This window comes from Lonchura striata, chromosome 1 (genome assembly GCF_046129695.1).
Source record: "Lonchura striata isolate bLonStr1 chromosome 1, bLonStr1.mat, whole genome shotgun sequence".
NCBI classification, from domain to species: Eukaryota; Metazoa; Chordata; class Aves; order Passeriformes; family Estrildidae; genus Lonchura; species Lonchura striata.
Window position 1 is genome coordinate 52,695,687 of NC_134603.1, and position 13,369 is coordinate 52,709,055.

General features: G+C 40.0%; 1 protein-coding gene across 1 annotated transcript in view; it reads left to right on the forward strand.

The window, feature by feature from the left end:
- The first annotated feature begins 513 nt into the window (after nucleotides 1-513).
- GNAL (G protein subunit alpha L) overlaps nucleotides 514-13,369 on the forward strand; it is a 178,568-nt gene continuing 165,712 nt past the window's right edge. Inside the window, exon 1 of the mRNA XM_031503998.2 lies at nucleotides 514-979. Coding sequence (XP_031359858.1) covers nucleotides 514-979 — 466 coding nt within the window. The remainder of the gene's footprint in view (nucleotides 980-13,369) is intronic.

Below are 13,369 nucleotides of genomic sequence, written 5' to 3' on the forward strand. Positions count from 1 at the left end.
CAGGGGCATAGCCCTGGAGGGCTAGGGGGTGTGTGCAGCTCTCGGGGCTCGCACAGGCGGCACGGCGGCCCTTGCAGGCAGGCAGGAAGCAAGGAGTGGGAGAGGAAGCAAAGGAGGGCGGGCGGCGTGGGGGGTGAGGGTCTCCCGGGCGGGGCGCGGAGCGGGAGTTCCGGGAGACCCCGGCCCCTCGGGCGAGGGGCGGGGGGCTGCGCTCCGTGTGCGCCTGTGTGCCGGCGCGGCGCCCCCGCCCTTCCCCCGGCGGTGCTGCGCGGTGGGCTGGCGCTGGGGTATTTACGGTAACGTGGACCCGGCGGTGGCAGCTCGGTCGGTGTCAGGTGATCGGCGCCGAGGAGCCGCCGCCACAGCCCGGGAGGAAGATGCAAGATGGCCCAGCGGGGCCGTGAGGGGCTCCGCGGCGCCCCTTCCCCGCCCGCCGCCGCCTGCCCGGCCGGCGGGAAGCGCTGAGGCCAGCGCCGCCGCGCCACAGCCCGTCCCCGGCGGGGGCACCGAGCCATGGGGCTCTGCTACAGCCTGCGCCCGCGGCTCTTCGGCGACGCCGGCGGCGGCGGCTCCATCTCCAGCGCCGGCGCCGCCTCGGAGCCCGAAGCGCCGGCGGAGCCTCACGCCGCCCCGCAGCCGCAGCCTCTCGGCGTCCCGCTCCGGCCCGGCGGCAAACCCGGCGGGGAGGCGGACGGGCCGCCGCTGCTGCTGCTGCAGAACGGCGGCGGCGGCAATGGGGCGGCCCCCGAGCGGCCGCCGGCGCTGCCCAAGGCCGGCGGCCCCGGCCTTGGCGGCGGGGGGAAGGCGGCGCGGCAGCAGGCGCTGCACCAGCCGCCGGCGCTCCAGAGGACCTGGGAGAAGCTGCGCCTGGAGGAGCGGGAGGCGGAGAAGGAGGCGAGGAAAGTCAGTAAGAGCATCGACCGGGCGCTCAAGGAGCAGAAGAGGGAGTACAAGCAGACGCACCGCCTGCTGCTGCTCGGTACGTGTGTGTGTGTCTGTCTGTCCGTGCGGGGGTGTGCCGAGACGGGCAGGTGCCCCGCGGGACTCCCCGGCAGCGCCCCCTCCCCGGCTTCCCCTGTTTTCCTTGGCACCCTCCATCCCTCCTTTGTCTCCCCGCTGGTCCCCCTGGCCCTGCCCTCCCGCCCCCCGGCCGTGTTCGTCCCCGGGCTGTCCCCAAGACAGGTTTACACCTTCCTCCTCCCCGCTTCTGGCCCTGGCAGTGGTTTTGCAATGGAGAACACGATCGGCGCTTGTCGGGCGAGGGCGAGCGGCTCCACCCAGGCGGGCGGGCGGGAGCGATGCGGATGGGGGAGCAGCGGGGTCTTCCCGGGTGGAGGAGCCCTGCCCGGGCGGGGGCTGCCCCATCGCCCCCGGCGGGAACTTCGCTCGGCGCCCTCGGAACTCGGAAACATTAACGGGAAAAAATTAAAACAATAACCATTTTTTTTTTTTTAAATCGCGGTAGAAAGGAGGAAAAATGGCCATGTATGCATGAGATGTGTGTAGCCTGTGGATGGTCCTGTGCCGCGTGTAAGCAGGGTTGGTTTAATGAGGAGCGGCTTGAGGCTCCTAAATGAGAGGAGTGGTGATGAGCAATAGGCTCCTTATTTAAAGTAGCAGTGAGCGGAGTAAGGGGAAATAAGAGGGTGTAGATATGTACATTCCTCAGACATCGCCTCTACTACAAGATGTGTTCTTCAGCTGTAGGCTCTCAGATTTTTTAGGGACGACTTGCCAGCTTTTGTCCCCTCTTCTCTGAGGTGCTACGTGCGGTCTGCTGTTGCCACTGCTCTTTCTAAGCATTAGTTAATAGTCCTCTCCGGAGGATTTGTACCAGCTGATACATTTACAGTATGAAAACCACAGGGGTATCTAATACAAGTATCTCATTTCCTGCAGGAAACAGAACAGTCATACTGCAGGCCTTTTTTTTATGGTCTGAGCAGAGGGCTTATTTGGCCTCTTAGCTGTGGTCATAAATATCTGTTTTCTGTTAGCATGAAAATACTGATTTGCTTTTGCATTAGCTTCTTTGCCTGTTCTCGTAAAGTTGCATGGTACAGAGTCTTGGTGCTTATCTAAGTGCATTCCACATTTGGAGTAGTCTTTACATCCTTCTTTATAAAACTCTGTTTCTGTTTTACTGGATTCCTTCATTCCTGTTGGTGGGTAAGGGGAGGAGAAAATATGAAATACAGCAGTGGACAAAAGGTATGTTAGAACTGTAGTGCTTGATTTCCAAAAAACAAATAATGGACTTTATTATTAGCCATAAAATACCAGCTTGTAGGATACTAGTGCAGCCTGTAGAAAGGAAGGAGGAAGAAGACATAATTCCTATTATATGGAATTATTAGTAGCAGCAGTGGTAAAATGTCTCTTCTGATTCTTGAACTGTTGCAGTAATTAACTCTTCAATACGCCATTTTTAAAAGAAATATTGAAAATTGTTATGTTTTTTCCTCCTGAAGCATTTGAACATGTGTTTTGACTAGTATGGCTGCAAGAAGGCAGAGATCCCTTTGGTGGCCTTCCTCTAGGGAGCATTGTCATTGAACAAAAGAATTCTAACAAATAGATACTGTGTGTAGTCTATAACATGGTTGGTTGTCATAGTAAGCCAGAGCAGTAAACACCTGTTCAGAAACAATGCCATTTGAAAAATAAATCATCTCTGACCTTTTGCGCTGTAAAAGAAATTCAACACTCCTAGGAGTCCCTGTGTTCTATTTTGTTTAAAATCCACATCATAATAAAAAAAGATTCTCTTGATCTCCGTATTGCTGGGAGGAAATGTTGGATTATTGTTTCAGGCCTTGCAGATCAGGGCCTGACTCAAATGTTTCGTTTGGATGTAGGGAGAGCTGCAGGTGCTCTATATTGTTTTTGAATGTAATGGAAATGCTGCTGTATATAAGAGGAAATTATTTAGAATGGGGAAGGGTTTATTTGTCAGAGAAGGGGTAAAGAATATTACCAGTTTGATATTTTATAGCATTTCAATTGTAAATAACTGGATCCCTGCCCCTAAGGTCCTCCTGGCAGAGTGAACCTGAAAAGTGTACCTTTGCTAGAGAGAGGAGGAATGTTTTTGAACATCAACATGGAGGAAATGCACAGCAGAGGCGAAATGGTGAACGCAGTGACAGCAGAGCACTATCACAGAACAAACAAAGTTGAGCAACAGCATTGGCGTGGGCTTTGTGTTTCTTTTTTTAAACACAAGTTTGTAAATAATAGCCTCGCTTTGGCTTGTCCTTGTATATGTCCTACATTTACTGGAGCAAGTTTAGAATATATTATTGAAATTTTAGAAAAATACAGTGTATATTTTAAGGAGCTACTATTAGATATCAAAAGGGTATGCAAATAAATGCACTAATGAAGGATACTAAGAATCCTTAGAGTCTAAATAAGTAGTATATTAGAAGAGAAGCTTATAAATGTTTGAAAATGACCTTTCCTTAAAAACACACTTACTCTTTTATTATGTCAAATGAAAACAATCAGTTTTGTGATGAGCTGTGCATATCAGTTACCAAGACGTTATGAAGTCTCAAAGGCTTTTCATAGTGTATGTTGTTAAATATCTCTCAAAGAGCCTGTTCTTGCCTGTCACAGCTTACCCCCAACTAATGTCTCGTGGTGCATGTGATGTTTTGACACTCTCCCCTTCGGAAGCACTTAATGTGTTTTGTCATAACCAGTGATTGTGAAAGGGAGGGCGTGCAGTAAGTGCTCAGGATCAGCTCTCAGTCTGCACCTCCCACATAAATAAGTGTTTAAGTATCAGGTGGCTGTTGCTGTGATGCTGAGGCTTTACTGGTGCACTGGAGCAGCAGCAGACATAGTTTGGGTCCATTTGTTTTTCTTCTTCTGAAAGAAGAACCCACATAAAATAGAAACTGGCTTTCCACCACAGTTGGCTGTTTCTTGCTTAACATCCACTTTAAAAATACAATAAATGGATTGGTTATCAAATTTATTCTTGGGTGCTGTATTATTTGCAGGGGGGTTTATTTCCTTTTCTTTTTATAAGTGAAGTGTTCATCTGTGCAGAATTCTTAGGATGCTTTTGCTAACCCTGAGATGAAGTGGTGGGGTTTTTTTAAGCATATTATTTATTGAACATATTTGCAGGGCTTGATCAGAGTTTTTAGCTTTGGTTTCTGTCTTGTTTTTTGTTTGGACTTTTTTTCCAAAGAATTGCAGTCAACCTCTTCTGCAAGATTGTTTTGGCTCCTGATTTCCTATAAATTGTAGAAACATTACAAATCACTTTATAGGAGCAATTTACATTCTCATTTGCAGTCTCATATTTTAAACTATTTTGTGAGTAAGTGGGATGAAGGGGAATTGGCTTTAAACAGTGTTAACTATTGTGGTATAATTAAGACTTATGTAATGTTGAAGTAAGCTATAAATTTAATTTTTTTTCCGAGATAGTCTAACCTCTGACTCGTATTTTTCCCATTTACCCTAACTCCTGATTGCTGTCCTAACTTTGGATGTCTTTCTCAAGCAGAACACATTCTTTTACACTTACCTGCTAAATTGAAACTGAAACTGTTCTGAGTAAAAGCTTTTCTGTTCCACAGAAACTGAAAGTAATGATAGAAAAATTAAGGGAGGGGAAAGAGAGATAGTGATTTTCTTCACTTGAAAGGTACTGGAACTACTTACGTCATATTTAAGTACTGACTTGATAGTGAAATTTAGATATGTTTAGTAATGTTCATGTACAAAAGTATAGAAAACATACCAAAAAAAAGTAGTTCCTCTGAATTGATGGAAATCAAACACAAAGATGCCTTGTCAAGCTTGGGAAACTCCTACACAGGAGATCCTAGAAAGCTCAGAGGTGTATGACTAGAGTAATGGGTTTTTTTCTTTTCTTAACTATGCACCAAATGACTGTTGTTGGAAATGAACTTTTTGTGCAAAGAGAGTTTCTGCTCTGACAGTGGCTTTTAGACTGAAATTGCGGTCTCATACGTGTTCTGCATCACAAATGCTGAAGTTCATCGTGCATCCTCAAGCCAATTTTAAATATTAATCCTAATGAGTTTAATTTTGAAAATAATTTTAACTTTTATATGGTGTCAGCTCATGTTTGTTATAAATACCTGAATACAGTTTAGCTTGATGTGGTGATACTTTCCTTGTGTCTGCATAAGGTTGAATGCTTGAGGTATTTTTCTGTTACCACCAGAGAGGACTCCTTCCCTGGTCTGTAAGGGAGCTCAATGTATTTAGGATCCATACAGCCAGCTACTTCTAATGTGGAGATAATGCACAGATAACTGTTAAGAACAGAGAGCTTCAGGACTTTGAAATCCTGGGCTGCAAATACTGATGATTGTAATAATGCAAAAGCATTTTATAATCCCTGATACTTTTCATAATTTGCAATGTCTTTTCAAAAGCTCTTTTGCTTTTGTTGTAATTATTCACTCCTTGCATAGGAGGAAATCAGTAGGCAGAAGTCATCAGGACATTTGGGATCACTGCTTAACTTTGGGGGAGTTTTAAGTGTACTGAAAACAATCCCTGACTTACAATACTTAGCTTTTCTTTATGTATAAATTTAAAAGCTAATTAGATTTAGCCCATATTTAGGTGTTTTAACTTATTTCCATTCTTTGATTGATTTTGCGTAGCTTGAATCACTTGATATTTAAGAAAAAAAAACTAAGTCATTTTTCCTTGTGTTAAGTGTAGTAATAGTGGGAGGCTTTAAGTGCTGTGGCAGGGTGGGTTCTTCAGCTGTTAACTAGAACTTTTGGTTATTAGGCAAGTTTTGTGTATCAGTGGGTATTCCATGAATGCTTCTTGGAATGCGGTATCTTAACTAAGCAAACTTTGCAGGTATATTACATCATGTTAACGTCGCATTACTACTGTAACTTTTTGACTGCTGAATTTTTGAAGAGTATGTCAAACTCCTAATTTGAATATTTGCTTTCCCTTTCCCCCTGCCCCAACAGTTTAGAATGAATAGAATTTGAAGCATTGTTACTACGTTCATTCCTACCCACTCATCTAATTTCTTTTTCTTCCGTTTTATGGTTTTTGACACAGTGCGATTACAAATTTGGGGAAATACTTAATGGTGGGAGGCTTTCATACAGTTGTGGCTTACTTTTTCAAGTCAGGTTCCATTTGAGCTTGTAAAGTTGAATTTAATTTTTAAAAGTTTGGGGGGTTTTTTGTTGTGTTTTTTTTTGTTTGTTTGTTTGGTTTTTTGTTAATCCAGCAATCTGTCCAAACTGGCAGAAATATGGGCTGCCTTCTGCTTACCAAATTTAACTTTTTTGATAGTTACAATTTTCTAGAAACATTTTGTCTTGGCTGCATGGCGTTGAAATGGTTCTTCTCTCTGGATTTTTGACTTGCAGTAGAGAAACTATATAAGATAACAGAGGTATTGCTTATTCTCATGTAAAAGGGATAGAATCTTACGAATCTTATGCAGGATCTGGAGAAAATGCAGCCTTGTATCTGTCCTGTGCATGTCATATTTATGCTTTTTCCAAGAGTGGATGAGCATGTTAAGTACACTGACTAGTATATTTTGTATTATCCCTGTAGCACTGTATGAATGTATGTTTGAAACTTCTGTGTCTTGTGATTTCTCTGCATATGAATATTAAATTAAAGTTTAATAACTTGAAGCCTTGTGGAATAAGCTGTAAAAAGAAATGTCTGCTGTTGTGTTGACCAGAATAGGTAAAAACTCCTTAAGAAAGGATTTATTCTTTTCTTTTTCTATGTTCTTGTACAGAAGATCAAAAAATCCAAGAAAAAAGCTGCCAATTAATGTCTGTAACATAAGACGCAACATCAATCACCTGTAGTGGAACATCTTAGCTGATAAGATCTCTTTGAAGTAAAACTTGAATTGAGTCCTCAGATTCTGGTATTTTATGTTTGTTTGGTTCTAAACTTAAATTTGAATAATTATAAATTCCACTTATGTTTAAGGTTTCAAGAATAATAAATTCATCCTTTTGAAAATACCATCACTGTAGTAAGTCAGGTCCAGGTAGAATTATAAATTTTATGCTATTATCTTTATCTTAAAGAATTTACATCCTGTGGGAACAACATACATTTTTCAGCTTAAAGCTATTTAAAAGTATAAGGTGTTTTTTTTTTTTCCCAAGTATTCAAAATAAAAAGAAATAAAAGGGAAAAGTTTTGCACTTTTTCTATGATACACAATACATTTTTAACAGTTTCTTTTAAGAGGACTTCATTCCTTTAAAGGGCAAAAAGAAAGTTCTTCTCAGTAGTCAATTCAAGCAAATTATCTAGTTGGTCTTCAGAAAATGAGACCATTCCTTCTGTGATTTGGGTTGATTTGGGTTAGTGCATGCAATGGAGATCAGTAGCAGGCTGAAAAACATCTGTAATAAAAACCCAACAATAAATTGAGTCCTCATTCTCTCTGGGTATTATTTCCTCACCCCCAGCCTCTCTTTCTTAATTTGAAAATCTATATTTTTGATACATGTAATATACTTCATGTTTAATTTGTCATCTGTAGATTAAAATGGATAAGGAAGAGCTGTATTTTTCCATCCTGAAGAATGAAGGCTATGTTAATCTGCCAAAAGTGTGGGTGAACACAGATTCTTAGTATTGTATGCAAGTGTAATTTATATTGAGCAACTTAATCTTTTATTGAAAACTGTTGTGAACGTTGCTGAGGCATTGCCAACTCTGACGTGCTGCAACTCTCTGAACTACGGGGAGTTAATCATTCTGCATCTTGGAGCAAATGCAGAAGGCACTTCATGGTGCTAAGCAGTGCCTTCTTCAGAATCATCTTTATTTTCCCAAATGCCTCATGTGTGGAGGATGAAACTACAGCAAAAGCAAGTTGTTTTTTTCCCTTAAGTGAAGGGGAACTTCCCTTAAGTGAAAACTCTTTCCAGGTTTATGATTGAATTTATTTTTTTGTGTTGATTGTAGAATCATTTTCTATTCCAGATGATATTTTTTTTCAGTTAGAGGTGCACACGTTTGTCTGTGCATGCACACATGGCCACTGAAGTTCTTGTAAAATGGAGGAGATTGCTCTGAGGAGTCCAGGTGAGATAAACCAACCTTCAAGAGCCTGTGGTTGGATTATGTCCTGGCATATCTCATAGCCTTAAATCTTCATAAGCATAGGGCAAGTGTAATGCATTCTGTAACAAGATTACTTTTCTTCATCCTTTGGTTCACTGGACATCTGAATTACAAAACAGACGTATGGTGTTATCTTCTGCCTGTTCTGAGCTTCTTGTGTTTGTCTAACTCACTGTCTAGATGAGATAGGAGCATGATATTAAGCACTTTGAACATGTCAGCTGTTGCAAAAATGTATTTAATTATTATGTTCTTTTATAAACTATAAACCTAAAATGCAGGAGAATATAATAATTTGTTTAAAGGACATAGACAGAATTAACCACTTCATAATCTGAAAAGATATAATTAAAGAGTTTCGGGGAGGTTTTGGGGTTTTTTTGATTTTTATAAGGTTTTGGTAGGGTTTGGTTTGTGTGTTTTTTAATGTAATTTTTAGATAGGCAAAAGGACTAGGTAGCAAGGTGCTGTAGAAGGTATTTACATCTCATAATGTGTCTGCTTTAATTTATTTTAGTAATTTCATAACCTAATTTTAAAAACTAAATAAATGTAAAAATTCCTTGATGTGTATGAGGCATTCTACTGCTTCAGCTGTGCTTAAGAACTTCATAGCACATTGTCAGTCAGGTACGTATCCTTTTATTCATTTAGTCTACTAACTTGTGAGCATGGCTGAAGACAGGAGAGTAGCTGTTCAACTGTTTTGCTTTTATTCTTTGTAAATATTTCCATGAATGAAAACAGATGGGAACTACAGGACAATAATTCTGGTTTTGATTGAGTATTTGATCTTCTTTGATTTAACATTTTGAAAAAGAACAGAAATCTCAAAATCTTTAGAGTATTTTCTCACACTTGGGATGGGGTGAGGGGAAAAAAAATACTCAACCAACCAAGAAACCACCCATCTGTCATGTAAATTCTGATGGCTCTGTTTTGTTTAACAGAGCTGTACTTCAAATTCATATTAATCTGGACTGTCCCTGCGGATGAAATAGCACTTAGAGGTGAACATAAGCTTTTGACACTTAGAGAAAGACTGGGTAACAGGCTGTTTTTAAATAAATGTCATGTATTGCTCCTCTTGGAAATACATTTTTCTTCTTAATTTTGGAAATATTTTTACTCTTTCTGTGATTCTTCATTGTTGTAAAGCATTTATTTTGCCTTAGTTGAAGAGCAATAGAGAAACACTAGAGTTGAGTTTGATGTTATGCTTCCTGACATCTTGCTTCCTGATCAGGAGCCATATCAGTCCCTCTTCCTTGAAGTTCCTTGTGCACTCTGAGTGCATAATTCTCTTGTTCCAAATTCTATTGCTGCTCCCTTACGTTTTCCAATTCTGTTCAGTGTGGCATCGGAGTTCATGAGCTTGTTTGTTTAGCAGTGTCTTTCCAACTTGGTTACTATTGAAGCAGTACAGTTGTTGTCTTGTTCATTTTATATTCTGGGTTTTTTTTAAATGGGGAAACTACAATAATATATTGGGGGGGGGGGTACATATTCACTCCAAGGGCCTTCTACTTCTTAACTCTGTGTATAGAGATGAAAATATTTGTTCAGTATTTTGTTCTTTTCTGGGGGGAAAAGAACAAAATACTGATCCTGTCTCCAGACGTATGTCAGCTATGTCTTTGAACTACCAGAGGTAGCAGAAAAACTGTTTCATGGAAAAGTTGAAATGGAGGGAGTAGTTTTTTTATACTTGAAGCTGCTCATATTTAATGCAGAAAGGATCACCTGAAGAGCACTCGACTCCCTATCAACTGCCATTTGGCAGTAGTTATTTTCTAATTAAAGCAGATTCACAGATATGTGGTCTATCTGCCAGAGACTGAATTAATGCTTTCTGATATATCAGGAAAAGCTAAAGCAATGCAGTGAAAGGTCAAACAGCCTTTCAGATATGCAGAGGGGTATTTGGAGGGTGGGCAGGGAAGATGGGACTATCTTTTCATCTTTTCATGCTGCTTCATGCTATCAACAAATACCACTGCTTGTTCTCCCTTGTGTACCACTACTGGTCCAGCTGTTTCAGTAAAAACAGATAGGGGCTCTGATGCTCTGAAACAGAATGAACAGTTGTTCCACACTTGGTCTGATTCCCTATACAATGCTGAAGAGCAGGTACATGTTAATACCTTGTTTGCTCTAGGAGGAGGCCATTCATCCTAATACCACAGTTCTTTGAGTTTCTGTGCATTGATTGTGTGAGTAGTGTCACAGTCTGCCAGGGTTCTGCAGCACCTCCTGTTCTAGTGCATGTAGACTGTGTGCAGGACAAAACAAATACATAACCTTCTCAAGCTGAAGCAGCATAACATCAGTACATCCTACTGCACTGACTGCCACTGAAATGTAACCTTTCTTACTGACAGTAGTTTCTCTTAAGATGAAGATGGCTGGATGAGTATGGGAGCAAAAGTTTTGTTTTTGTTTTTCCATTCCTACCCTTACTCTTAAAAGTAAGAACTGCTGATTTGCAGTTGTTGGTGGGGGCTTTTTTTAATATGTATGCTGTACACTGATACCCTGATAAAAGATAATTAGATAATCTGATAAAAGAATAATTAGAAACTTGAATTAATTGGCTGTTCACATGATGTGGAAAGAAATGTTGGATTAATCTCTCTTAATCTTGTGTCAGACAAGAATAGTTTGAAAATATTACTGAGTCCCACATAAATAAATAGGTAGTATTTTTGAGTTCAGTCCATTATTCCCAACACAGTTCTCTGTCTCTGAAGTTGAACTGATAAAAACTTTGTTATTGGTAGCTGCTTAATCAGCTTGAGGTAAGCAATCAGACAGTGGATCAGACTTTAGTAGTTTATGAATAATTAGACTAAAGTCCAAAAGTGGCTACTTTGACTATATATGTAACCAAGACATTATTTCATTTCCTCATAGTCTCTGTGCTCTAAACTCATAAGTTGCTTGAATTTTAACATGAGTATGACACTATTACTTCATGCAAAGTGTTCAAGCAGCGTTACTGTTTTGAATCCTAGTTCAGAATAGGACACACACTGTTCTACCCAGCCACTTCATCTTCTACTGGGTTGGAATTCATGCTACACTTGCTTTCTCCATCTTGTTTTGTATCTTTAACTCACACGGTTAACTCCGTAACTCCATTCCTTGAAAGAAAACACTCTGGAATATATTCTTTAAAAGCCAAGTGTGCTTATCACCTATTGCTCTTGTCTGACTGTTTTATCCAGTGTATCTGAAGTGACCAGTGCCTGCTTTAATAGTGTTTGTATTTCTTTTCTGCAGGAAGCATTGGTTTTATTTTTTGAATTTATTTATCTGACAATTCATAATTAATATATATCCAAGTGTTTCTGAAACTGGCGTATAAAAGTCTTTCTACTCTGCTTCTGCTGCTTCTAGAGATACAACCTTGTAGTGGCTCATGGAAGAATATTACCAGGTTTATCATAGTTGCTGTTCTCCAGTGTTGCTGTTTGTCCTCACTTGAGTCTTTTTATAAGTTAGCATTATTCACAGTGATATCTTTAATCAGTGGTAAAAGTTTACTGTAGCTAGTTCACACTTCATTCTTGAAATCCATATATTATCGGACTCCTGATTCAAGTAACATCAGGCATACATGTGCTTCTTATTTATAATATCAAATTATATTGACATAAGCCTTCAACTTAATCAACTGTGTTTGCTATCAATATCCCTCAAATATTTATTATTAATTAGGTAAATAATTTATTACTGATTTGTTGGCATTAGATAGTAGATACTAGTCCTGTGCTTGATGGAATGTGGTTTTTCTCAAACTACGTGTAATCTAAATAATAGGATCTCGTACCAAAAAAAACCTTGATTTTCTGATGCCTTCAGGTTATCTCACAGAGTAGCAGTAAATTTGATTGACATTCCTTATGCCATTATCTGTTGTGATTTGCAGAGCATGCTCAGATCCTTCTTGTAGAGAGTTATCCTGTAAATATTAAGAAAATAACTGTTCAGATCACATTGTGAAGACAGAGGGCAAGAATCTCTGTTTAAAGAATTAATTGTGTTGACACACAAGGCAATTTGCTGTTTCTGTTTTAAGGTAAAGAACCTAACTTGACATTTCTGGGTCAATATGAATTTTTTTATTAAACAATGAAGCTGATTAACTGCATCCTGGTCTAGCATGGTGCAGAAGAGGGTGCTGCTATTACGATTTCTTGTAAAACAAATAATTTTGTTAACTTGAGATACTTTGGAAACCACAGTACTTTGCTCAGGCCTTTTCATCTCTGTTATATAGTCTGATTTTAGGATGTTTGAAACTGTTGTGTGTCCTTTCCTTAAAAAAGAAACCAGCTGCTTGTTTAAATTGATATTTTCAACAATCTGAAGTGCTTTATCAAAATGAAGTACTAGGCCAGTTAAATACTTCCTGCTACTACAGGCAAGCACAGGACAAAAAAGATAATCTCATGATGTTGTGTTTTTTTGTTTTCTTTTATTTGTTACTGGCTTTGGTCCAGAAGCATCTTCTGTACTATGTTAGATCTTGCAGACAATTGCTTGGACCTTTTATGAATGCTGTCTTTCAAATCAGCTGACTCTTGTTACTTTTTGTCTTCTTTGTTTATGGTTGAAAAATTACTTAGATTTTGAAACAATCGTCACCATAAAGGAGGCCAAGTGCAAATGTAAAGCTCTTAAATTCAAGCATTTCGTAAACTAACACTTTCATTTTAGGTTGGATTTTTGGTGGCATTTTTTAAATAGTAGTTAGGAAAGGTAATACAAAAACATCTTATTGCCAGAATTCTTATATGTGATACATGTTGGAAATCAATTCTTACTCTAACCTTTTACTAATATTAAGGAAGCGTTCTTACCTTCATAGTCTTTTTCTTTATTAATAGGTATTCGACTGATGAATTAAGTCTCTCGGAATGCATTGGGGTAGTCTCATTTTTTAACTCATCCTAAACATGCACTAACAATTATCTCAGTTCATAAAATACCTGACCAAGTCTGTCATCCCATCATAGACATACAGGTTTTGACTATGACATGTACACATTTTTTTCAGAGCATCAGATGGCTTGAAAAATCTTTCTTGACCCCCTCCCCCCCCCCCCCAGCCATCCCTGATTGACAATGTATTTAACATTTCAAAGGGTAGCCCTTCTTCAGTGAGTGTTCTGATAAATCTGACTCTAACTGAAGCCTGGTCTTCTAGCATTTTAATTAACTTTCCACA